Raw genomic sequence first — 26,050 nt, 5'->3', positions numbered from 1 at the left:
ACAGAACAATGAAATTCTTACTTGCCAGAAGCATAAGATGCCCAGTAAAATGTATTACGGTAATAAATAGCTATTATTCCAAATTAATTCTGTCAGGATCTGTGCTGGATATGGGGAGAAAGCAGGAACGGGGTACTGATTGAGAATGATCAGCCATGGCCTACTCCTGCACCTATTGTCTATTGTCTATTGACACGAAAAAATCAAATGTATCTGACCTTGAAAGTACAAATGCAGGCAGAATATAGCCATGAAAATAAATTATTTATTTGTAAATAGGGAAAGAGAGCTCCAGAATTAAGTATTAATTATAAATTAGTTGAGAGCAGAAACACAGACATAACTAGTACTATGTGCACATTTGTGGATAGATAATTACAGCATCTATGTACTTATCCAACGTCAAGAAAAGAACACAATGGATTGCAGATGCTGATTTACTAAAAAAATTACACAAAGTACTAGCGGAACTCAGTGAGAACATGAGTATTCGACATTTCTGGTCTGAAGAAATATCACCATGCTCTCCCGAAATGCTGCCTGACCCTCTATTCCAGCATTTTGTCAAGAAAAGGGAGTAAGCTATGACAGATTAGGAAATTGCATAATAGTAAATAAGCAAAGGCTAATATCTGAACAATTAAAACATAGTTCACGAGCAACACATATGTCCTTTTAAAATCAAATTTCCTGACAGGAATAGTGTTTAGCAATTGCCATCTAATTAAAGACCAAAATGATAGTAAAGGAAGAATTATATAATGTAACCAAAAATGCGAGTTGAGAAAACATCAGACTTGAGCAAAGGGGAACCAACATGTTATGAAGAAAGGAAGAATACCAGAGTAAGCTAGCAAGAAATAAAATCAGAGTAAGAACTTCTATATGTCACAGAAGGAGAAGATCCTGGTTAACATGGATATCCCAAAGACTGAGGCAGGAGAAATTATGCTGGAGATAAAAGAAAAGGCAGAGATTTAAACAATCATTTTGTTGTCATCTTGGAAGAATGAGAAAACCTTCAGGAAATACTGATGCACAACACACCTAGCGTGGACGAAGAGCTCAATGAAAACAGCATTAAGTGGAAAAAAAAGTATTGGAGAAATTAATAAGACCAAAACGCAATAAATCTTCTTGGAACTTGTAATATGCGCTCCTGGGTTTAAGGTTGGGGTGATGAAGATAAGAATTTTTTATAATCTACGTAAATTTTAGAATAGTTTCTACGGTTTGGGAGAGCAATTGTGCAACAACTACAAATCAATTAGCGGTGGCGCAGCGGTAGAGTTGCTGCTTTACAGCGAATGCAGCGCCGGAGACTCAGGTTCGATCCTGACTACGGGTGCTGCACTGTAAGGAGTTTGTACGTTCTCCCCGTGACCTGCATGGGTTTTCTCCGAGATCTTCGGTTTCCTCCCACACTCCAAAGACGTACAGGTATGTAGGTTAATTGGCTGGGTTAATGTAAAAATTGTCCATAGTGGGTGTAGGATAGTGTTAATGTACGGGGATCGCTGGGCGGCACGGACTTGGAGGGCCGAAAAGGCCTGTTTCCGGCTGTATATATATGATATGAAAACAGGGGATAAATTGGAACAAATAGACAGCTACCACAGATGCTGCATGGCCTGCTGAATTCTTGCAACAGTTCAGTTGTTTGCTCCAGATCCCAGCATCTGCAATCTTTTGAGTCTCTAGATAGCAACGTCCAAATAGCCAAGGGGCTAAATATAGAAAATGTTGGAATCTATTATTAAGGAAGTAGTACAGGCATCTAGAAAATTATGGTAGACACAAAATGCTGGAGTAACTCAGCGGGACAGGCAGCATCTCTGGAGAGAAGGAATGGGTGATGTTTCGGGTCGAGACCCTTCTTCAGACCCGACCCGAAACGACACCGATTCCTTCTCTCTAGAAAAGCTGCTTGTCCCGCTGAGTTGCTCCAGCATTTTGTGTCTTCCTTCGATTTAAACTAGCATCTGCAGTTCTTTCCTGCACATCTAGAAAATAATAACAGGAGTAGGCAGAATCAACATGAATAGTCACATTTGATAAATCTGTTGAAGGTTGCAATAAGGAGAAAAGGTACGGGCACACCAGTTAATGTGTTTAGATCATCAAAAGACATTCAATAAGATGCCACAGGATAGATTTTTAAACAAACTTAGGGTGCACAATTCTGGAGGCAATGTGTTGCTGAATATGAGAATTTATGAACAAACAGATAATCGAGTAGCAATAAACTGGTCATGTGCATCTTGAAAGTCTGTGGGTAGTGTGGTGCTGCAGGGATAGGTGTTGGGGCCTCAACTGATAACAATCTACACCCTCATCCAGGGAATGAGGATCCACGTATGTCATCATCCAGAGCATAGCGAATCATTGAAATATATTACCAGAAGGACAGTAGAGCGCAGTTATTCATGCTATTCAAGGTGGAGACATTTTTAGATGTTAAAGGAATCCAAGAATATACAGTTAACATCATTCCCTTAATTTAAGGTCCCAGAAAGTGTGAATTTCATGGGTGGTCCGGTGAAAACAATGACAATCTGTAACTTAGATGTTGTGCTATTCCCTTTCATAAATGAGATGCCGCGTTCTATAGTCATGCATATACAGTTTCAAGGAAATACACATTTGTCCTTCATAGCCTTAGATTGTGAAATCCTCTGCATCATTTGGAGTGGCTCATTGTTAATACTTTCAGCCTAGCCCCAATTAAATCAGAAGTGAACATTGACTGCCTGGACATCAAGAAATGAATTCCCAGCTGACCTCCACTACTATACTGCAATGTTTACATCTTCTTAAAAATGTCTTGAAGATTGCACCCAAACCTTTGAGCTTTCTAGGTTTAAAACCCTCAGTATTCTTGGATCATCATCTGCTCTATTAACAACAGGTGTCAATGCTTATCTAGTGCCGTTGTGTCACTTTTTCAAAGCTTGTGTCATTTAAATGCTTGTGATGTATGGGTAGACCAAAAGGCCTTCAAGTTTTTTTTTTAAATGCTCCTGGCTAAAAAAAAAATCAATATTTCAATGACCACATTCCTAAAAGAATTGAAAGTCCTACCTTTTATCTTCAATTTGCGTACCACTACATTTGCAGTTACCCCTCTCCCACAAAGAATGCTAATCTGAATTTCTTAAGGGTCAGTATCTACGATTTTGAAGTTAAGAAATTAAAACAAAATCTTGCTCCATGTATGAGAAATACTGAAGTTCCTTTACTGACAATGTGGGTCCAAAGAAAATCATGTTATCATAGCACATTGCATTAAATGGCAAGATATTCCATTATGGATATAATAGAAACTAACTTTCACATGTATGGATATATCAAAATCTAATAATTTCATGCCAGTGTCAATGCTTTTTTTTAAAACATGTCTGTATATCAAAAGTAAAGATGCCATTTAATACATCCTCTGTTTCATGTGTGACCCTGTCAAATAAAATAATTCAAGTGTAATGTCAAAGGCATACTTCCTTTTTTCCAGTCAACCATTTACCCTTTTGCCACTGGTGAAAGGCAACAAGATCCCTTTACAATGCCTCGTCTTTTTCAATAAATTTTGCATGAAAACACGTTACTCAAGCACAAAGTTGCCTGCTGTCACACTGGAAGTGTAATAAATGTTTAATGAAAACAACACCATACAGCATGGTGTCAGACAACACCAATCACATAAGCTTGCTTTCATCTGAGTAGGCACTTTAAAGAGGTCCTGTGCATGATTCATGCAGTAGAACTCTGTAACCTGTATGCTAATAATGTTAAATTAACATAAGGACTTCCTGCAGCATTGGAAGGTGGGGGAGGGGTGGGTGGGGAAAGAGTATTTAAAGGAATGACAGGTTGGTTGAGTTAAGGATGTTGTCAAATTGAAAACTGCATAATTTTTTTGTTCACATGGAACACAACTGTCAAACAAGTGAAAAACATAAGAAAGTACCAAAGTGACATAACGACAGCATCACTCTGTACACTACAAGACATATTTGAAAAACATTAATCATTAACACACGCTGACGTGTTTGATCTAAATATTGTGTCTTCTTCACAAATAGGAAGACAGAATTTGATGTTGAATTTGTAAGAACTTCTTAGGTTGAAAGTTAATACCACAGCCTGTCATCTTCCATAGAAAATAGTGACAGGGAACATCAGTCCAATGGAGACTATCGAGCCAAGAACAAAAAACAGATACGTATTTAGCAATACAACCATACAAATGTTCTTCCTCACACTTCCATGCATTTTAATTGAAGGGTTTTCAAATATTTAAATGTTCTAAAGCAAACATTTTACACAATTATTGTAAATCGAGGGATCACACATTTTTTGGCTGTGTGACTGCTCCTGTTCCAGATACATACTTAAGAAATTATTCTTCTACCGTGAATTTAACAGCTTACGTCATATTCCTTTGACTGTACTTTGACTGTACACTCAATCTGAAATCAACTTTAGACAAAAATATCCACAAATAATTGTTAATACAATGTGTACTGCAAGGAACTGTGGCCATAAACTTCAATGAAGAAGTGACATATTTGACGAATGAAGCAAAATGTCAAATAGAAATCACTGCATAAAGTGATGAAGCAATTAGTCTTTCCTCCCTGCACTTTTCCTCCTACCCAGCAAATGTTCTTTTTAAGTATATTTCCAATTCTCCTTAGAAAGTTTTAATAGGATATGCTTCCATCACCCTCAGGTAGTACATTTTAGATCACAATAATTCATCAAATCCAACATTCTCATTAGTTCACTGGATTTTTGACTAATTATTTTACGTTTGTTATCCAGATACCAACACTCTGCCCAGTGGAAGCCTCCTTTATCTGATCGATATCATTCATAATTGAGAACACCTATACCAAATCTTCCATTGTATGGAGATCTACGCCAGCTTCAATTTCTCTACATAGTAAAATCTCTCATCCCCAATAAAATCTCCATAAATCTCCAACAAACCCTGCGAGGCTTTTCATTCTTCCTGAAGTATTGTGTTTGCAATTCAACATAGTACACTCTAACTGAGGCGTAATCTGTCAATAATAAAGGCTGACTAAAAAAAACTTAATTGCATTCATATTCCAGGGAATCACCTCTTGGATCCTGCACCAGATCTGACTTGGTGCAGCACTGAAGATCCCAATGATTTTAAGGGGGAGCATTGGACAGAGTTTGAAGGCAAAGGGAAAGATAAGCTAAATCCATCTAAATGATTACAGTTCTGGTAAACTCCCCATTGAAGAGATGTTGTAAATGAGCAGTTCCCCAGTGGAAGCTATGATGCAGTCTCCTGCTCAGTAAAGCACTTGCTGTGAAATATCTGCAGAACACTCCTCATAGACTTCAGAGCAAGCCTCAGGCTGGGAAGCCTAGTTGTTAAACCTACATCAGCTTACCTTAGCATAGCATAAAATAAGGTACACTCCTGGAAATGACTGGGAGAAATCAGTTACCAGGAGAAATCGACTGCCTGGAGAAAGGTTTTTTTATTTGATTTATTTAAGTTAAATGTCTTTGATTCTTGCACGTGTAAGCATACATGTATGTTTGTGCCAGTGCGCACATTTTTCTTTAGGCAAATTTAATATATTTTAAATATTATTTTCAATTTCCTTGAAACCGTTCAGCTCAAATGTAATCATAAACATTTAATTTTAAAGTATGCTAGACACTCATTAAGCATCTGGTGAGACCTCACAACTAACGTCGTGTTGAAGTGCCTCCAAGTGCCGGGAATCTGTCCCCGGCAGAAGATTGCATCCTGGAAAACGCAGGAAGCAACAGTAAAGTCCAGGGTGTCCATGACTAGTTATTTTAGGGATCCAAGAAGATTGGTCTGAATTTTTTTCAATTATCTTGAAGAGCTTTATGACACAGGTAGTTCTGCTATAACCTATGTTTCCATTACACAAACTGGATATAACACTTATGAAGAATTAGAGAACACTCTTTGCATTACGCGGGGCAAATTGGATATAACATCATTTTGATATTGAACTAAAGAACCGCATAAAAGGTACTTTGAAGTTAACATGCAGAAAAAAGCTGTCTTGGATTTAAAAGTTATAGGGAGGAAAAAAAGCTTGTTTACATGGAACCTCCCTGCAGTAATCAGACACCATCAAACTGTTAGGAACACAGCTGCTACTTTAACCACGGGTGATTGTTGAAATTGACAAGCCGTTGTTACTATTGACACCAAACCACCAGGTGGTGCCAGTAATAGCTGCCTCACCAACAGTCTGTCTCGTCCTTTTCCTTCTTTCATGCTTTATAGTATGTGTTAAATGTATGTTTTAGTGCTTGTTAGTTTGTTTTATGTGGGGGGTGGGGGGGGGGGGTGGGGGGGGGGGGGGTGGGGGGGGGGGGTTGGGGGAAACTTTTTTTAATCTCTTACCTCGACGGAGATGCGTTTTTTATTCCATATCATGTCTCCGTCCACACTATGGCCTAATATCGAGGAGCTGGCAGCCTCTGCTGGAGACCGACTTCAGGAGCTCCAACCGTGGGAGCCTGCAGAACTTAACATTGTGGAGCTCGCGGTCCCTGTCGGGGATCGACCTCGGAAACTCCAATCGTGGGAGCCTGCGGACTTTAACATCGTGGAGCTCTCGGTCCCTGGCCAGGGACTGACTCCGGGAGCTCCAGGCCGCAGGAGCTTCGACCGCCCCAATCGCGGGAGCTTTGATCGCCCTGACGCAGGGGGCTTCGATCGCCACCTGCAGGAGCTTCGATCGCCCCGACTGCGGATGGTTTGACTGCCCCAACCGCGGGAGAATAAAGAGGGAAAAAGATTAGACTTTATTGCCTTCCATCAGAGTGAGGAATGTGGGGAATCCACTGTGGTGGATGTTTATGTTAACTTATGTAGTTGTATGTCTTGTTGCTTTTTTTTTGTGTGGCTGTATGGTAAATCGAATATCACTGTACCCTAATTGGTACATGTGACAATAAAAGACTTTTGAACTTTTGTGCAACAATATTCTATTAAACGATGTCATATATCTTTTAGCATTTTTAGCTTAGCCACAAATACAATATTTTGGTCCTTAAAAAAACCTTACATTTTTTTAATCCTACGGGAAAAATAACTTTTGTCAATGCGCGTCTGAAGCTCTCCAGCTCCTAACCAACCCCCTTTTCCCCATTGTTACAATTGTCCTTATAATGCGATTTTTTACAACACAGGGTTTCTTTGGAATGCAACTATCACATTGTGGCAGAACTATCTGAAACACGGTACTTATTTTACAGAGAAAGATTTGAATTTGAGTTCTAAAGAGTTTGTACTCTTGGTTTGCATTAAAGTACATTACATATTTATAAATTCCATTAATCTATAGATATGTATCAATCGCTAAGGTTTGTGAAGTTTATTTTATAGCAAGGATTGCATCCTTGAGATGGAAGCTTATTAATATAACAAAGACTATTAAACATTTATTCTTTTTTTTTTAAGGTAAATGTTGTTTTAATAGCAAATAATGCCATCATTATAATGGCTTGGCTAAGATTCTATTCAAAGGTTCAAGCTCTAAGAAAATACAATTGCTGTGTTCATTGACATATGAGTATTTTCATATACATTTTGAACTATTGTTAAGCGAATTTTAAATCAAAACCTTGATGTTCCACAATTCATATCTTACCCTTTCTTATCACTTCGCGATTCCCTTTCTTTTCCTTTATCCCGGACCTTCTCTCGCCCTTTGTCTCTGCCTTTGCGTCTCTCCCTTTCGCGGGACCTGCTTCGACTGTAACTTCGGCGGCGGGTTGACTGCTCAATGCTGCGACTGTGAGAGCGATGTCGATGATGAGATCTTGAACTATGCGAAAGTATTGAATAAAGTCAGTCAAAATCAGGTTTCTCAATACCATGCATCCAATTTGAGTTCTAATTATTTATCCAAAGTATTCTCAGAAATGGTACGCAGTGTGTCGTGTGATTATAAAATAGACACCTTGTTGACAATTTTCCACAAAGTCCTCAACCTCACCTGTGCCATCAAATGTATGCTATTAAAATGATTTAAAAATTGATGATGGATAACATTCTGAAAGAAAATGGTAAAGCTTCTATCTTGGGCTTAAGCTATATACACAAACACATCCAAGAAAACATTTCAAGCATTGTTTTCGCACAAACCTAGGAACAAGACAATTGGCTACTTTTTGTTTTTATGGATATACCTGCAACTCTGGAACAATATGCTGAGATTCCAAAGAAATGCTTAAATGATGACAGCATTTTGTGAAAATCTAGTGAAGATTTTTCTAGCATTGATAGTTGATTAATTGATAGATTATTGTATCAATAAATCAACTATCAATCAATCAAGCTTTTTGTGAAAATCTAGTGAAGATTCTTCTGGTATTGATAGTATACTTCAAATCTGGTTATATGAAGCAATACCCTGAGAATATAAAAAATGCATTATTCTCCAAAATGTTGAGGATAACACTCACACATTCTCTATATCTGTAGCTACTGTCAACCCAAATGGAAGCATTGAAAATATTTGCCACAGAGTATAGATAGCAGCTGCATTGGATAGAATTTTGGAATTCCATCAGCCAGTGTGCTGAAGATACATTTCTTGATCTGCAACTCTGAGGATATATTCTTTAATCCCTCGACAAAGGCTGGCATGTAAAGTAAAATGTCGGGGGGTATTTTCAATACATGTTGAGCTTGTTATATATTGATTAATCTTTACAGTCTAACTCATTGAGCAATTTACATTGCACATTTCAGTAGATTTACCAAGATACTTCATCATCATGGGTCAAAACATGAATAAAGGGAGGCTTGATATGGTGACTGAAGACTCCCAAGTTACTAGATTCCCAGCCTAACTGACACAGATCTGGCTACTTTCTGTAAGGAACCTCAGTGTAGGAGCCATTTTGCAGTTATTAGTTATTTTTGCTCATTAATATTATTACCTTGTATCCTGCTGTACTTTGGACACTATAGAGTTAATGCAATGCTTACGAAGGGGCTGGGCGGGGCCAGAGTACGGGCAGTTGGGTACGTGCTGGTAGAGTGTGTGAGCTGGGAGGTGCTGACAGAGGGTCAGCTAGAAGCTCCGACAAAAGATTTATTAGCCATGATGTAATCGCCTGTAAGTTTTATTAACTAGAAGATTAATACAAACTGCGTCAAAGTTATATCTGGCAACCAGTATCGATCATATAGACTGTGGTAAGATATGGAATTTTACCTCGCAATTAATAACCAGTCGATGACAAGATATATGCCAATATGTTTATTGCACCTTCAAATAAAGTAGACTGACTATTAAACGTCTAGGAGGATCTCTGTTATTATTTGTTTGAGTCATTACGCTTATCGCTGATGCAAGTGGCAGCTTGGGAGCTAATTGATATAGACGAGAAGCTGGCCGCTACACTCAGTATTACATAACATTTGTTCAAGTTTACAAAATGCAGTAAAATCTCATTTATTTCATATTTATGCATCCAGAATTCTCATCTTATCAGCAAACTTGGTCAGCAAGGACAAGTTGGACAGAGCATGGAAGAGCCTATTTCCATGAAGTAGAACTATGAATCTATAACTCTTTATTTCTCATCTATTAAACAACCAAACTTATTTGATGTCCTCTACAAATAACAGTGCCAAAAAAACTGTGCTCTCAGTTATCACTGAGATGTTCACAACACTATCCCATGCTCTTATGGGAACTGAAGAACTTCTTTAAATCTTACCATTTGACTGAATGCCAAGAATCAGTTTTCACTTCCTCGTTTCAATTCTGTAAGACTTGGTATTTGGTTGCCATGAAAATGTGTCTGGTGGCAATGTTTCTGATGTAAAACTGATGAAATGTGGGCCTTTTCCACTATTGTTATATTTTGGCATATTCCTAATGGTCAGGAGGCCCCTGTGGGCTAGATTTTCAAGCCTTTGATTTTGTTTATAAATATTAATTATATTTTGGACCATGCTTGTCAACACTCAGCACTAAAACATATTTGAGGAACATGCATCATTCATATCAATGCTATCCTCAATTTTTTTCTCCATTTGGGACAAGTCATGGCATTCCTTGCTGTCTGAGTAATCCAAGCTGTGTTATGTTAGCAGTATTTACACAGAATTACAATATAGTAAAGAGTTGCTCATTGCTGTAAGGTTATGAAACATCTGCCCAGAACTTCCCTCAGAGAAGCCCCAAGGAGTGGTGCATGAACATCATCGACTAAACTTGCAAGATAAAAGCTGATATGAAGTTTGATGGCTCATAAATAGATTGGCTGGAGGACTTTAAGATTCAGATTTTTTTTTCCTTCTTATTGATAATTAAATGTTTTTAATGCACAAACATTTAAACATACATGTTGACATCATCTGGGAAGAATAAGACTTTGACTGATCCATCAATTGAAGTGCCTTGCTTTATTGCATGCAGCAGAATTTCACAAGTTATTCAATCTCCTTTTGAAGCCATCAGCAATCAAAGAAACACAATATTTTTAAAACATCTAGAATCAAATCAAACCTTTCACCACTTTAGGGTGTTTTTTCTCCATGCCGAATTAAAGAATGTCAAGATTAACACCATGCAGCTGTGAACTGATGAAAGCATAAAAGGCATCGGCAGAACTTGTTGATGAACATTTCAACGATTGCTTCAGATTCTGACCCAAGGCTTGGCATTTATTAAGGAATATTACTGATAAATTGACAAAATGAATATCAAAATTCACTGAGGGATTAAAAATCTTCAAGATGTAAAAAGCCCACTTTATCTCTTACAAAATAAGCGACCAAAACCAACATTCAACTAGGACATTAGTTTTAATTATTTATGGAATTTTACAATTTTAAGTATTTATGTAGAAAAATAATTTAATTGAAGGTTTATAGCTTCCTTTCACCATTGAAAATATTTACTTTTTAAAATTAAACTTGAATGACTTTCTCTGAAACGCCATTGTTGAGGGAGCCCCAATAGAAATATGTGAAGTTATGAGAGGCATAGATAGGGTAGACTGACAGAACCTATTTCCGAGGGGAGAAATATCACATATTGCAGGACATAGATTTCAAGTGAAAGGTGCAAAGTTTAAAGGAGATGTTAAGTAAGATGGGGCAAGTTTTGTTTTACGCAGAAGGTGGTGGGTGCCTGGAACCTGCTGCCAGTGCTGGTGGTGAAGCAGATACAATAGTGGCATTTAAGAGGCTTAGACAATAGACAATAGACAATAGGTGCAGGAGTAGGCCATTCAGCCCTTCGAGCCAGCACCGCCATTCAATGCGATCATGGCTGATCACTCTCAATCAGTACCCCGTTCCTGCCTTCTCCCCATACCCCCTCACTCCGCTATCCTTAAGAGCTCTATCCAGCTCTCTCTTGAAAGCATCCAACGAACTGGCCTCCACTGCCTTCTGAGGCAGAGAATTCCACACCTTCACCACTCTCTGACTGAAAAAGTTCTTCCTCATCTCCGTTCTAAATGGCCTACCCCTTATTCTTAAACTGTGGCCCCTTGTTCTGGACTCCCCCAACATTGGGAACATGTTTCCTGCCTCTAATGTGTCCAATCCCCTAATTATCTTATATGTTTCAATAAGATCCCCCCTCATCCTTCTAAATTCCAGTGTATACAAGCCCAATCGCTCCAGCCTTTCAACATACGACAGTCCCGCCATTCCGGGAATTAACCTAGTGAGCCTACGCTGCACGCCCTCCATAGCAAGAATATCCTTCCTCAAATTTGGAGACCAAAACTGCACACAGTACTCCAGGTGCGGTCTCACCAGGGCCCGGTACAACTGTAGAAGGACCTCTTTGCTCCTATACTCAACTCCTCTTGTTATGAAGGCCAACATTCCATTGGCTTTCTTCACTGCCTGCTGTACCTGCATGCTTCCTTTCATTGACTGATGCACTAGGACACCCAGATCTCGTTGAACTCCCCCTCCTCCTAACTTGACACCATTCAGATAATAATCTGCCTTTCTATTCTTACTTCCAAAGTGAATAACCTCACACTTATCTACATTAAACTGCATCTGCCATGTATCCGCCCACTCACACAACCTGTCCAAGTCACCCTGCAGCCTTATTGCATCTTCCTCACAATTCACACTACCCCCCAGCTTAGTATCATCTGCAAATTTGCTAATGGTACTTTTAATCCCTTCGGCTTATAGAGAGTCACGTGGATATATAGAATATGGACGGATGTGGATGATGCTCTAGTTTGTCTTGGCATCATGTTCAGTACAGACATCGTGGGCCGAAGGGCCTATTCCTGTGCTGCATTTTTTTTCTGCTCTAAAATCTAGACAACAAGGAGAAATTATGCACAACATGCATCAGATTGGAATCAGGTATCTGGGCTGTGGTAGTGGTGTGCTTAATTTATGAGGATGCTCAACTTTGGCAACACTCAACTAAAATAAGGAATTTGGTTAATTGGAAGATTCTTGTCAAATGCAGTACAAGAAAATCTGAAGTCAATGATGGCGAAAGTCAGTGATAGAATCTGAACTAGTGGGAGGCATGTAAAATCTTGGCAGGTGCACATGGTAGGACTGCAAAGTGTATGTCATAAAGTCACACAGTAGGCAAGCAGACCCTTTAGACTACCATATCCACACCGGCCATTCGTACCCATATTCATCCCACACGCTCCAAAGCTATCTAAGCCATAACATGCTAAACACTTGTCTAAACACTTTATTAAATATTGTGAGACACCTGCAGAATTGTGCTAAGTATATAGCAGCCTTTAAGGTCCCAAAGCTTTCAGTGGCACTCTTGAATAAGACACATTTTATGACTTCAATGTTCTCCACAATTGTTTACAGTCAATTAAGTGATTTTGTCCCGTGTTCACTGTTCTTTCCTCTTTTTTCCCCCAGTGGTTCTAAAATCCCCACTGAAATCAGTGGGCACCCAGACCTGGAACCACAACAAATATCTCAGTGTAGTCGGAAGAAGGGTCTCGACCCAAAACTTCACCCTTCTCTCCCGAGATGCTGCCTGACCCGCTGAGTTACTCCAGCATTTTGTGTCTACCTTCGATTTAAACCAGCATCTACAGGTTTTTTTTCCCAGTGGAAGTGCTGATGTCTTCAGCAAACTGCAGCGGAACGCATTGAAAAGTACATCAACCACGAGTGACTATGTTGAGGATTTACACGCCATGACATGCAGGCAGCCCCAATTTAAGACCATTTAACTGCAGAATCGAAGCCAAAAGTATTATCCATCCACTCAAAATCTGTTTTTGCAAATTACTACAATTGGAAGTTAGTTGAAGTTGAACTTCTTCTCAAGTAGTTTCCAATTATCCATTCAGCTATCCCTCCTTGGATCCCACGCGATCTAACCTTCCAGAGCAGTCTACCATGCGGCACCTTGTCGAGTGCCTTTCTGAAATCCATGTACACAACATCTACAGGTCTGCACTCATCGACCTTTTTGATCATGTCTTCAAAAAAATCAAACAGATTTGTGAGACATGTGCTCCCACGGACAAACCTATGCTGACAATCCCTAATCAGCCCTTGCTCATCCAAATGCCTGTATAACTATCCCTCAGAATACTCTCTAATAACTTTCCAACTACAGATGTTAAGCTCACTGGCCTATAGTTCCCAGCATTTTCCCTGCAGCCCTTCTTGAAAAGAGCCACAACATTTCTATCCGGCACCTCTCCTGTATTTAAGGACGACTCGTAAATTTCAACCAGGGCTCCCGCAATTCCCTCTCTTGTTTCCCGCAATGTCCTCGGGTATATCTGATCAGGCCCAGGAGCTTTTGTACCTTCATACACTACAGTACCTTCAGTACTTCTTCAACGGTAACACTGACTGCTCTCAAGACACTTCCATTGACTGCCCCAAGTTCCTCCGTCCTACTGTCTTTCTCCTTGGTAAATACAGAGGAGAAATACTCATTGAGGACCTTGCCCATCTCCTGCGGTTCCACACAGAGATGACCGCTTCTACTTACCCTTTTCCCCCTTATGTATTTATAAAATCTTTTGGGATTGTCCTTAGAGCAATAAGGACAATCCCAAAAGATTTTATAAATACATAAGGGGGAAAAGGGTAACTAGAGAGAGTTACACCCAACTAATGGTTGGAGCTTCATGTCCATTGCAAACTGGCAATGAGGTACATGAATACTGTCAAATGCAAAATAATGATTCAAAAAGCTCTTTAGGGAGAAATGTTTGAACCCTTATTAGTGAACCCTGAATCAGTGAACTATCAAACATCCTTTGTGGGCCAGAAAGGAAAGTATGAAGTAATTTACACGCAATGTACACAAACTCCTAAGTTCACTTTTTATTGCATCACCAAGAGGTTATGCAAACTGAATCGTGTTGTGATTAACACCTACTTACAATGAGAGAGTTTAATACTTGTAATATCTACACATCTTTTCATTACCCATTAGAACGTCATATTTCGCTTGGGTAGCTTACACCCCAGGGGTATGAACATTGACATCTACAACTTCAAGTAGCCCTTGCTTTCCCTCTCTCTCCCTCCATCCCCTCTCCCTTCCCAGTTCTCCCATCAGTCTTACTGTCTCCAACTACATTCTATCTCTGTCCCGCCCATCCACTGAAGAAGGGTCTCGACCTGAAACGTCATCCAAACATCATTCCTTCTCTCCAGAAATGCTGCATGTCCTGCTGAGTTACTCCAGCATTTTGTGTCTACCTTCATTGGCCATTAGACGTAATGGAAAGCACCAAGGCAGAGTGACTTTCAAATCGTGCCAGTCTTTCTTTGACAAAGACTAAGGTGACAAAAATGACACGGTTATTGTGAATAATAGAAACTGTTCTTCCATTTAATTTTATCTTTACAGTATATCAAACCTTCCTAATTTTTCATTATAGCTTCAAACTACACCTTAAATAAGTCCAACGTCTGAGCTTCAAGAACTTCTTGCTGTAACCCGTTGCTTCACCAGGTGGCGCCGTCAACGATGGCAGCCTCGCCAATAGTCTGTCTGTCTTTTCGTCTTTTTTGGTATTTTTAGTGTGCTTTAAAAAGTTTTTGTTAGTGTTCCCTGGTTTGTTTTATGTGGGGGGTGGAGGAGTGGGAGGGGGAAACTTTTTGTTTTCAATCTCTTACCTTGCCGGAGATGCAATTGTTTTCTGGAATGTACCTCCAGTTGCTCTATGACCTAACATCATGGAACTGGCGGCCTTGCTCGATACTGACTTTGAGCCCCACCGCGGGGCCGTGGACTTATCATCGGAGCCTGCGATCCCTTGCCTGGGATCGACGCTCCAACTGCGGCCTGTGGATTTCACCATCGAGGAGCTTGCAGTCTCGGGCAGAGACTGATGTCGGGAAGCTCCAAAGTCGCAGGAGGTTCGACTAGCCCCGTCCCGGGGTCCGATCGCCTGGCACGGGGAGCTGAGATCCCCCCAATACGGGAGCTTGCTCGCCTCAATGCGGAGGGCTCGACTGCCGGCTACGGGAGCCAAGGTCGTCTCGTCAGCGGAAGGCTCGAGGCCCCCAACCGCAGGAGAACAAAGAAGGGAAGAGATTGAACTCTTTTTTTCGCCTTCCATCACACTGAGGAATGCGGAGGAGTCACTGTGGTGGATGTTTATATTAAAACTAGAAGGGCGTTCCTGCGGGAGGAATAACATGAATAGAGATATATTTACTATAAGTATTAATCACAAAATGCTGGAGCAACTCAGCGGGACAGGCAGCATCTCTGCAGAGAAGGAATGGGTGACATTTCGGGTCGAGATCCTTCTTCAGTCTCTACCTTCGATTTAAACCTATACCTATTCACTATTGGTGTGCCTTTCAAACATCAACAAGTTTGCAACAAGATGAAATAGATTGCACACCCCTTGTAGATCTTAAAGATAAAGTATCAGTGTGGTTTGACATGAAAATAGTCCAGATAAGAATCAGGAAGGGTATTTACAAGATATCTAGTAGTCAGAAACTGAAGAAAGTCAAAAGACATTAGCAGTATTCATTAAAAAAAATCATCACAGCATGGCAGAGAGACTGGATGCTGGAAAAGGTAGTGAGGGTCACATGAAAGCTCTCTTTTGCATGCAATCTAACGCTGCTATACAAACATTACATGTCCTCCTCAGGTTGTCCCTTGTACATCAGAGACAAAATTAAGTTTTTTTTTTAATTGAAAAAAATGCAATCAGACACTTCTAAAGAGAGCTTTAACTAGAGAAGATGGTTATCTGAAAAATTAGATGCAATGAAGATAACTGGCAAAAATATATAAATAAATACAACAATGAGCAGTTATGGAATCATGTGCAATTTTAACATTCGTTAGAATTGAAAATGGCATTAAGAAATTGGAGATGGAAGACAAATTATTTTCACTGACCCAGCAGCATTGAAACTGAACTCTGAAGGTGGTTTCTCCTTAGATTGCTGGAGGGGATGTGCAAAAACATTCACAGAAGAATAATTTAGCTTCAAATAGTTTAATAGAAATGCCCAACAAAAACAGTGTCCTATTTGAAGCTAAATAGTTCTTTTGTGAATGTTTTGCACATCCCCTGCAGCAATATAAAAATAAACCACCTTCGGAGTTCAGATTCTGTACTGCTGGAGGAACAACCACCTCCTCATTTATCATGCAGCACTGCCACAAGGATCTAAGCCACCTTCAGCAGCAGAACAACGTTAAAAGAACAGAATTAATAAACCTGATTATTAAGATAACAAAGAACTGCAAAACAAGCTCCCAACAGCACTGCAGCCAATTTGAGCAAACAAAGTTCTGAAAGCCTGCTATTTTACCCATTTATGTCATCACATTTAGTTAGCAGCAGAATCTGGATTTATGATTTTTTTAATTTCAGAATTTTTACATGAGAAATTTTACCAAACCAGAGTTACCTGTCACAGAAATATTAATTTGAAAATATTTTATAAAATTCATATCAACAGATCCATTTGCAATGAATAATTGCAGAAATACACTCACTGTCATTAGTTAAATGTGAATTTAATTCTGTGTCAGTTAGAAAATGGGTCAATTCAGATCTGTGGTAATATTAAATTAAATTCAAATTAACAATGAGTATGTAAATGGGGCCACTGTTCAAAAATCTTGAAATGTTTCTTAGATCTACATAGGTCCATATGGCACCACGGGGCTTTGAAAATCCAGTCCTTCCCTCTCTAAGTTTCAAATTCACCTGCTTCCCTGAATAAGGCAAATTCTAAATGCAACTTAGAACAGTAATTGTAGATCACATATAACCAGGTATGTTTAAGACCATGCAGAAATTCCCTTATTCCTCATGTGTTTACGCTAATCATTAAATTCTAAATAGTCTAGTCAATTTACAGTAACTGCGTAAACAAGTGATAATTTGCTAATTCTTCACAGGTAATCAGCTGAAAATTGGAATACAAGAACAAAATTAGTTGTATTAAATTTAACAGCTGTTCAGTACACATAATTAGTTTCACTAGAACCATCTGTATTTTGACATCACAGAAATGTACTCTAGTTAAAACAAACCAGAACAAAACTTTAATGTGCCCTGGTATTATAAAATTTGTATTTAACTAGCAAATGTGTTTTAAAGTACATACAGTACTGATTTGTAGATTTATATTTATTAAGTGCCTGAAAATCCAAAGACTTCTATAAACTAAATTTATAGCTTACATGTGAATGGTTTTCTCTAACACTTTGATAATTCAGGTCATTTAGAATTCAGCAGTTGGGAAGGAAGAAGAAAAAAAAAAGAGAAAGCAGAAACACCAAAAGAAAAACACATGGACAATTATATTTAGAACAGACTCGTGACAGAAAACAGATACACATACCAGCACCAAAAGGAAACTACACTTAATTAAATGTATACTTGCACCTGGAATCCTGCCTTAATAAAATTTAACTGTTAATTTCTAATGCTTTAAAGGAAATGAGATAATCATTTTTGGCATTGTTCTTTGCATTCCAAATACCATCACGCTAAATCATTTATGCAAAATTAGAAGCCCAAAGAACCAACAAAAATTGCAATCTACAAATCTATCTATATATTATATACAATATAATATTATATTATGTAAAATATTATTATTATTATATTACTAAAACTCTCGGTTTGTTTGTGTGTATATGTTTATGTGTGTACCATGCCCTCTACACAGCCAAAACAGTACAGGACAGCGCGACAATTTTAGGTCCACCGTGCTCACCATTCCCCTGGAGTGTGAATAAACCCATTTTTGTTACTTTTTAAAAACAATATACCTAGTAAACTTTAATAAGTGCGCTCTCTCCCCCCCCCCCCCCCCCCGCAGAGGCGGCGGTAGAGGGTCCAACAAGATGGCCGACCCCAACATAATAAGTTTCCCACAGAACATGAAAATCTGGCTGTAATCTAACAAGAACCCCAAAGCAAGTATAGTTGGAAGTAATTCATGGACATTATTCATTACGAGTGGACAAATGTTCAGAAAGGAATCAATAAAATAGTGCGTTGGCTCTACCATACGAGGCACGTGGTTCACGTGGCCAAAATTGCAGTGTTTTTTGGGGCTGTACATTAACTTTGCATTCTTTGCATACTTCTAAGCATGAATGGACAGGAATTACATATGATAATTTTCAATTTAACAACAAAATATTTGCACCTTACAGCATAATTAAAAATAGAGGGAAGCTTCAGTTTATGTGGTAGAATAGATGGAGCTCTGATACTCAAGTGATCAAGATAGAAAATTACTTGCAATCGAGGAAAGTCACACGTTGCACTTCCATTTTGGATTAAACATTATAGGTTCAAATCCCATGTCAATAATTGAACATTTGAGGTTTTAAATTCTGAAAGGATAAGGACAACTGCTCAAGGATCATCTTCGACCAGATTTACTGGTCGTAAACTGGTCGTAATGATATAATAAAAATGAACTGCCAATGCTGGTTTATGGCTAATGATGTTGTTTTAAAAAAAAATTCAGACTCATTCAGATAAGCAGCACCAAAAAGATTTTATGACCCTCTACTGTGGGCCAGTGCTAAGAAATCAAATTCCATTCCATCTACGTCTTTATCTGCCAAATGTCAAGTTTACTTTCCTTGTGAAACATAGACATAGAAACTAGGTGCAGGAGTAGATCTTAGGCCCATCGAGCCAGCACCACCATTCAATATGATCATGGCTGGTCATCCAGAATCAGTACCCCGTTCCTGCTTTCTCCTCATATCCCTTGATTCCATTAGCCCTAAGAGCTACATCTAACTCTCTCTTGAATACATCCAATGAATTGGCCTCTACTGCCTTCACAACTCTCTGGGTGAAAATGTTATTCCTCATCTCAGTCCCAAATGGCCTACCCCTTATTCTTAAACTGTGACCCCTGTTTCTGGACTCCCCCAATATCAGGAACATATTTCCTGAGTTCAGTATGTAAAGTTATAATTTTATAGCGGCTTGGTGAGAAATCATCTGGAGTATTGTGTCCAGTTTTGATCTTTTTATCAAAAAAAAGGACTTGCCATAGAGAGACGGCAACAAAGATTCACTGAATCAATTGGCAAATAAAGGAGATATCTAGCACATAAGAAATTTAGGAGGAAGAGATAATGTAACCCTCAAAGCCTACTCTGCCATTCATCAAGATCATGGAGATCTTCCCCCTGAATATGCCACTGAGAACAAAGAGGACCCCGTGTGGGGAAACCGGCGTGAGGAGGGGGCAAGGACAAAGGAGGACCTGACGCAGGGAAACCGCCATGAGGTGGGGTTGGAGAACAAAGGACCCAGCAAGGTGGAACCGCCGTGGGGGGGGGGGGGGGACAAAGGAGGACCCAGAGCATGGAAGTATTGCCATGGGGGGGTTGGCCTGGGATACTTTGTTGGCGCCCTTTCGGTGGCGACTCTTTGCATACCTTGCCTGCCTATGCAAAACAAAGAATATCACTGTGGCTTGTCAATAAAGTATATCCATTCTCTATTCTTTCTTTTGATTTTTCTTTCTTAAAATCAAGAAAACCAGCAATCTTTATTTTGAATGAACAATAATTGATGCTTCTTATTGTTTCCTCAAATGGGAAATCGAACATTCCTCAAACCAATCTAGTCAATCTTGACAGAGCAAATTCGGCCTATGTTATTTCCTTTAGAATGATAAGAGGCTTAACAGACAAATTTCAGGGGATATTTCTTCCTTTCATGAAATGCAAAACCAAGTGTCACACACAAAATAACAGGTTGGCCATTTATGAAGAAATTCCTAAGAAATAAAGTGATTCTTCAGAGATTAAGATTTACAAAACATACCCTTGACATCTAGTGGTTACAGATAAGTATTGCATACATCGTTAAATCAATTATTTTACAGCATAGAATAAAGTCCACTTGGCCAATTAAGACATGTCAGTGTCTTCCCACCAATGAGCCATCTAGCCTTATCCTATTTTTCTTACTTGTTCCTCAAAAGCTGCAATATTCGTCCTTTCAAGCAATTATAAAATATCTTTTGAAACTGTTCCAATAGCTTGTGGAAAATAATCCTGAATTCTAATTATCCTTCATGGATTTTAAAAAAATTGAACCTTTAATTTACGTTTCTGTCTTAATTTTGCACCAAACTGCAACAGTATCACAAATCCAAGGAGACGATTTATCATTATTATCTTAATGTTGTTAATGACCTGCCTCTCATGGTGCTTAACAACCAAAGAAATAATACAAGAACTGCAGCAGCCAATTTGTGCACAGCAAGCTCCTACACACAGCAGTTTGATCACGATCACTTAATGGAAGAGGTCTGCTGTTGGCTACAACATGCTGGCTGGCTGCTCCCAGGCCAGCCTGTGTTTTCACTGTGGTCCCCATGCACAGGCCTGCACTGGGAACCCAGTTGCAGCTTCTCAGCATGTCTGATTGCAGCAGTGCCTGTTGTCTCTGCTGCACTCAATGAATAATTTTTGGCACTCAGAACTACCCCGTTCCCAAGTTCACAGATGTTAATCTTTTTGTTTATGAATATGTTTAAAATTCTTTGGACTTGTGAAACATTTAAATTGTTTCATAAAAGTTAAAAATATTCATTTGGATTTAAGACACAAAAAATGATTTTCAGGCACTTAAAGTCAATTAAGCTAAAACCAACTTAAGTAAATAATAAATAAGTAACACATTCTCCCAACAGCCAGCATGTTTGATTCATTTTAATGGGACTGTGGTGTTTATAGCAGGCTCAGCAGGAAAGCTTTGGAAGTTCTTGCTACCCCGTGGAAAACAAGATAAGTCAACCAATGCAGCACAGCAGTGGCTGCACCTTAAGGCAGCAGGATGGAAGACACTGCTGCTTGCTTAGGCCCAGGTCAGGAGTACCATGGGGATAACAAAGTGTTTAAGTAAGGCAGTACGAGGAGTAAACATTGGGAATGACACCATGATAACTACTCAAGTTTTCGTTAACATTGTCCCACTGGATCTTATTTGTATGCTTCAGAAACTGGATGGAGCTTAACCATAACATATCATCTGAATGAGAGCATCTTCAAGAACAGAAGACACACATGTGGATGTAGATTTTTATGCTCAAGTACTAGAAGTGGGGTTTGAACTCAAAACCCTCTATCACAGAGCTGAGAGTTCTACAAACTAAGAGAATAATATTTAAGACAGTTATCAATTTATTTAATTAATTTTGGAGTCCAGTAAAATAATGTCTTTCTTTTGATAAGTAATCTCTTCATCTTCTTCACATCAAGGTTCACTGCTCCCCACTGTTTTTATACCCCTGTGAAGAATGCCAAATACCTTGTTCACATCTTTGGGTTTAAAACCCACAAAGGAAAATGGGATCAAATTCTCTCTGGATTGCTGAAAACATCACATGTAAAATGAATTCAGACAGTTTAAAAACCCATTTCCAATTAGTAGCCTAAAATGATTCATAAATACCAGGTGTGTCCACAGAGAGCAAAAGGATAACTGCAATATGTGATCCCATTCCAAGGTTAGGTTTCAAAATTCTGCTGGATCATAAAATACATTTAACCCCAGTGGTGCATTATTTGATCACGTATTCAAGATGCACTGTGAAGTAAAAAGGTACAATTCTTAAATACTTTGAAGAACAATAAGAAATGCAGAAGTGTTTACCAATATATCCGAAAAATATTAAATAGTGTATTGTGCAATAATCTGCTGGCTGACTGATTTGCATGGAAAGTAGATTTTGATATTGTTTACTACATGTATTATGTAAAGAATTAAAATGTGCAAATACCAAAAATGCAGAAGTTTGGGCATTGTACTCTCACTTAATTGTTTTCTAAATAGGTTTTATCTTCTAGTTAAGGATTTCATTGAGGTCACGCCAAAACTTGCACAATCCAAATATTTATTCTGGTTCTGGTTGATTACTGCGCAGACACCTCATAAGTGGTTATCTCTTGGCTATTCCCAGACTACATCTTGTCCTGCCATATACATACAACAAGACAGAATTATTCAATACCGCCAATATTACTTCAGGAAATAGTTGTATTATTGCTACCTGGAATTGTAACAAAAGTCCATTCCTTCACATTGTTATTAATACACTCAGAACTCCAGCTACTAATAGGAAACCAAAATGCAGTTTTGAAAACATATTTGTAAGCTAGATAGAAATAAAGAATACAGCAAAATATGAACAAAATCAGAGGAGATACAAGATTATCTTTGCTATAATGATAAACACGAAGAACCAGTGAAAAAATATTAACTATACAGCAAACTCAGTACTAAACTATTTCTGATTTGAAAATCACAAAGGACATTTTAGATTAAACATTTTGTTTCGAAGTGACAAAGGATCCAAATTTCATCTGGAAACAAACAAAATTATCACATTGAGCCAGTATGCAAATTTCCCTTTTAGTGCCAATAAAACAATAACCTCAAAACCACCTTGACCAATTAATCTGTAAATCTGTTCATACTCATTTGAAACATTTCTTCCACACCCTCGCACAATCACCTTACCTCCTTAAAGTGAATCTGTCGCTTCTCCTTTTATTCAACTCCCATTTTGTTTCTCCTCATCTTCATTTAATTTATATATTTCAAGCACTCTAATAACCAAGTAAATACCAACACAGTTGGAAAACAAAGTCCAGGGATCTGAGTCACCACAACTGAATTTCACATTATACATAATTATAAAAGTTAAAACTAGCATTCTTCATCCTAAGGGAAGAAAAAGCTAGCCTTCAATTCCAAATCTACATTTTGTGCTAGAGTTGGGCAGTTGAGCCATAAGAATGGCATTTCTACACTAACAACATTACTCAGGTGTTTTGATTAAATACAACTGGGCAGCATACACAATAATTTTTTTCTCATACACATACTTGATGGAATGTCAATTCACATGTAACTTGGGTTAATGTGAATAAGGGAATAAAACTTAATTTATTACATAGTTGACAGACAATTATAAACTGTCTTACAACTTCCATTTGCTTTATCAACTGTCGAAATTACAGGTAGTGAGAATGTAATACATCCACCAAGGCACTGAGTAAAAGGCAGAGGTGGATACTCTGTCCCGCTTTACTTCTGGTTAAGTGCTGGCCTTGAGAACGAACACAGCTGTCAACAGCTGGAGTGTGGATGTCACTAACCCACAACAAAATTCTTCTGGAAAATGTCAGTGTTGGATGGGATACTTTTTACTTGCATTTTAAAATGCAATAACCAACTCCACGGGGACTTGGTTAAAAGCCTTTAAAAAATGTATCCTTGGGAAAGAAATTTCACTCAACAGTCAATCTCAGGTATTACCTGACAGTGTTGAAAAGATAATCAGTACTTAACCTTAAAAAGATACAGTAGATTTGAACACAAGGTATAAACCACAGTGGAAAATTCACTGCATGCCTAGACTGAGAGGACTTTTGGCTTCCATCAATACTAATGTGTCACTAAAAAGGACAGTGATGAAAGAAGACTCTACTGTTGTGAAAGCTAAGCAAAGTGACACCCACAATTATTGCACTAATTGAAAATGAAAATACAGTCAAGTAGCCTTAGAAAAGAAAACTTCACAGACTACTTTAGGCTTTGACCTCTGCACAAGTAAAGCATTTTTAACTGTGGTCCACCAAAAGTGATTAACGGCGCCAGCCAAGGCCAGCAAATATCTCAAACTTTTTCTCTATCACATGGCCCCGAGGACAGTTAAATGAACATTAAAATGGCTACAAACAGCTCAATAACTACATAGTCCTTCCAATTAGATATAATTAGGCAATCATTTTGGTGGCAAGTCTTTTTAAGTGCATACATAATGATGCAATGATGCTTATTAGCCAACTCACATAAGCATGCTCAAACAGCCTGAAATAATTATGTGTATTACTAAAGCCCTGAACATCTCTGTACTTCACCTTAATGCATTTAAAAATCCACTTCATTACCTACAGTAATTAATCCTTCATTAATTGCAGGAAAAACCCAGTTTACTGTGCTTCGTTTCTAATTATCATCTTATAAATAGTTATCGTCCTAATTAATGTGTTCATTATGATGAATATCTTTCTCAAAGCCATGCTTAGAGCAAAGGTTCATTTTTCCTCTCAGAAGTCTAACTAGCCATAAGGCGAGGCCATTTTGGTTTTATTTGCTTTTATTTTACTACATTCAACCTACTAATTGGCATTTAAAATCCAATTTGGGAAAACTTCAAGCAGCTTAAATTGAAGCAAAAATCTAACCGAAAAAATCATTTCAGAATTATATCCTGGTATAGATAACTTGTTCAAATAAAAAAACATGGCTTTCAACTTGGAGATTTTTGACTATATGTGTGTGGGACTATTTTCTAAATAGCCCATCACCCACACCCTCTCCATCCTAAATAAATATATCTCTTTAAAAATTGCACAACCTTAATGTTGACTTTCATCAGTTCTAGTTATACTAAAAAAACTTTTGAACATATTGATATATCACTTGCTGTGAACTAAGTGACATACAAAGGAAAGATCGCATTACGGCAATACATGCAAAGATTTCTCCTGAAAAATAATCAATAATTAGACAATCCAAGGTATTCAATCAAAGTTGCTTTGAGCATATTAAAAATAAAAATCATATGGAATATCTAATAAGAGAATATAAAAAGTCTATTTATATAGAATTCCATAGCTGCAATGCTTAGCATTATGCTACCGGCTGAACGAGTGCCACTGCTACTTTTACGTCCATTGTTCATTAATTAAAAACTACATGAAATAGGGTCAGATGAATGATTAAGTAAAATTGTTTTCATAACAATCTCCCATACAAATCTGACATATGGTGCAGATATCATTCAAAATGGTACACTCAAAATGTGAAAACAGAATGCAATACATAAATATTTTAAATTTATTACTGTTCAGAATTCTGAAGCACTTAAATGGTATGAATTATTACTTAGGGTATCCACAAAACATTCTATAAGACAAAGGGGGAGACATTCTTCGAGTGTCAGATTTGTTGAATTCCCAACAAAGCAGCAGCTGCACATTATACTCAAAATTTGGTTAAATTGACTTGGAACAGCTGCAACTATATTGCAGTTTATAGCACAAGTAATTGAAGGAAGATTTCTATCTTATAGTTAGTATTTAAATACATTCTTGTTTCGAATTACAAACAGTGAAATATCGAAAGGTAGTGTGTTATTCAAAACATGACAATACTGCGGCTCATGCACTTTTTTTCAATTAAAAGGAGCTAACATTCACACAATGTTGAAGAACCAGTGAAACCTTATTCAGCTCCTGATGGGAGATGATGGCAAGGTGGTGGGGGTGGGGATAGTATAAAGTAGTAGTTTTCCAATAATCATTTTCCCTTCCAAATACATAGAAAATAGGTGCAGGAAGAGGCCATTTGGCCCAGCACTGCCATTCATTGTGATCATGGATCCACAATCAGTAATCTGTGCCTGCTTTCTCCCCTTGATCCCGCTAGCCCCTAGAGCTCTCTCTAACTCTGTTTTAAA

The 26,050-nt window shown here is 38.3% G+C and overlaps 1 protein-coding gene across 1 annotated transcript in view; it reads right to left on the bottom strand.

Moving 5' to 3' along the window:
- The window catches only part of rsrc1 (arginine/serine-rich coiled-coil 1), a 279,588-nt gene that overhangs the window by 228,859 nt on the left and 24,679 nt on the right, over nt 1–26,050 (bottom strand). Inside the window, exon 5 of the mRNA XM_078410060.1 lies at nt 7,680–7,856. Coding sequence (XP_078266186.1) covers nt 7,680–7,856 — 177 coding nt within the window. The remainder of the gene's footprint in view (nt 1–7,679; nt 7,857–26,050) is intronic.

This window comes from Rhinoraja longicauda, chromosome 13 (genome assembly GCF_053455715.1).
Source record: "Rhinoraja longicauda isolate Sanriku21f chromosome 13, sRhiLon1.1, whole genome shotgun sequence".
NCBI classification, from domain to species: domain Eukaryota; kingdom Metazoa; phylum Chordata; class Chondrichthyes; order Rajiformes; family Arhynchobatidae; genus Rhinoraja; species Rhinoraja longicauda.
The sequence above is the reverse complement of the archived record's forward strand: the minus strand, read 5'-3'. Positions and strand labels throughout refer to the sequence as shown.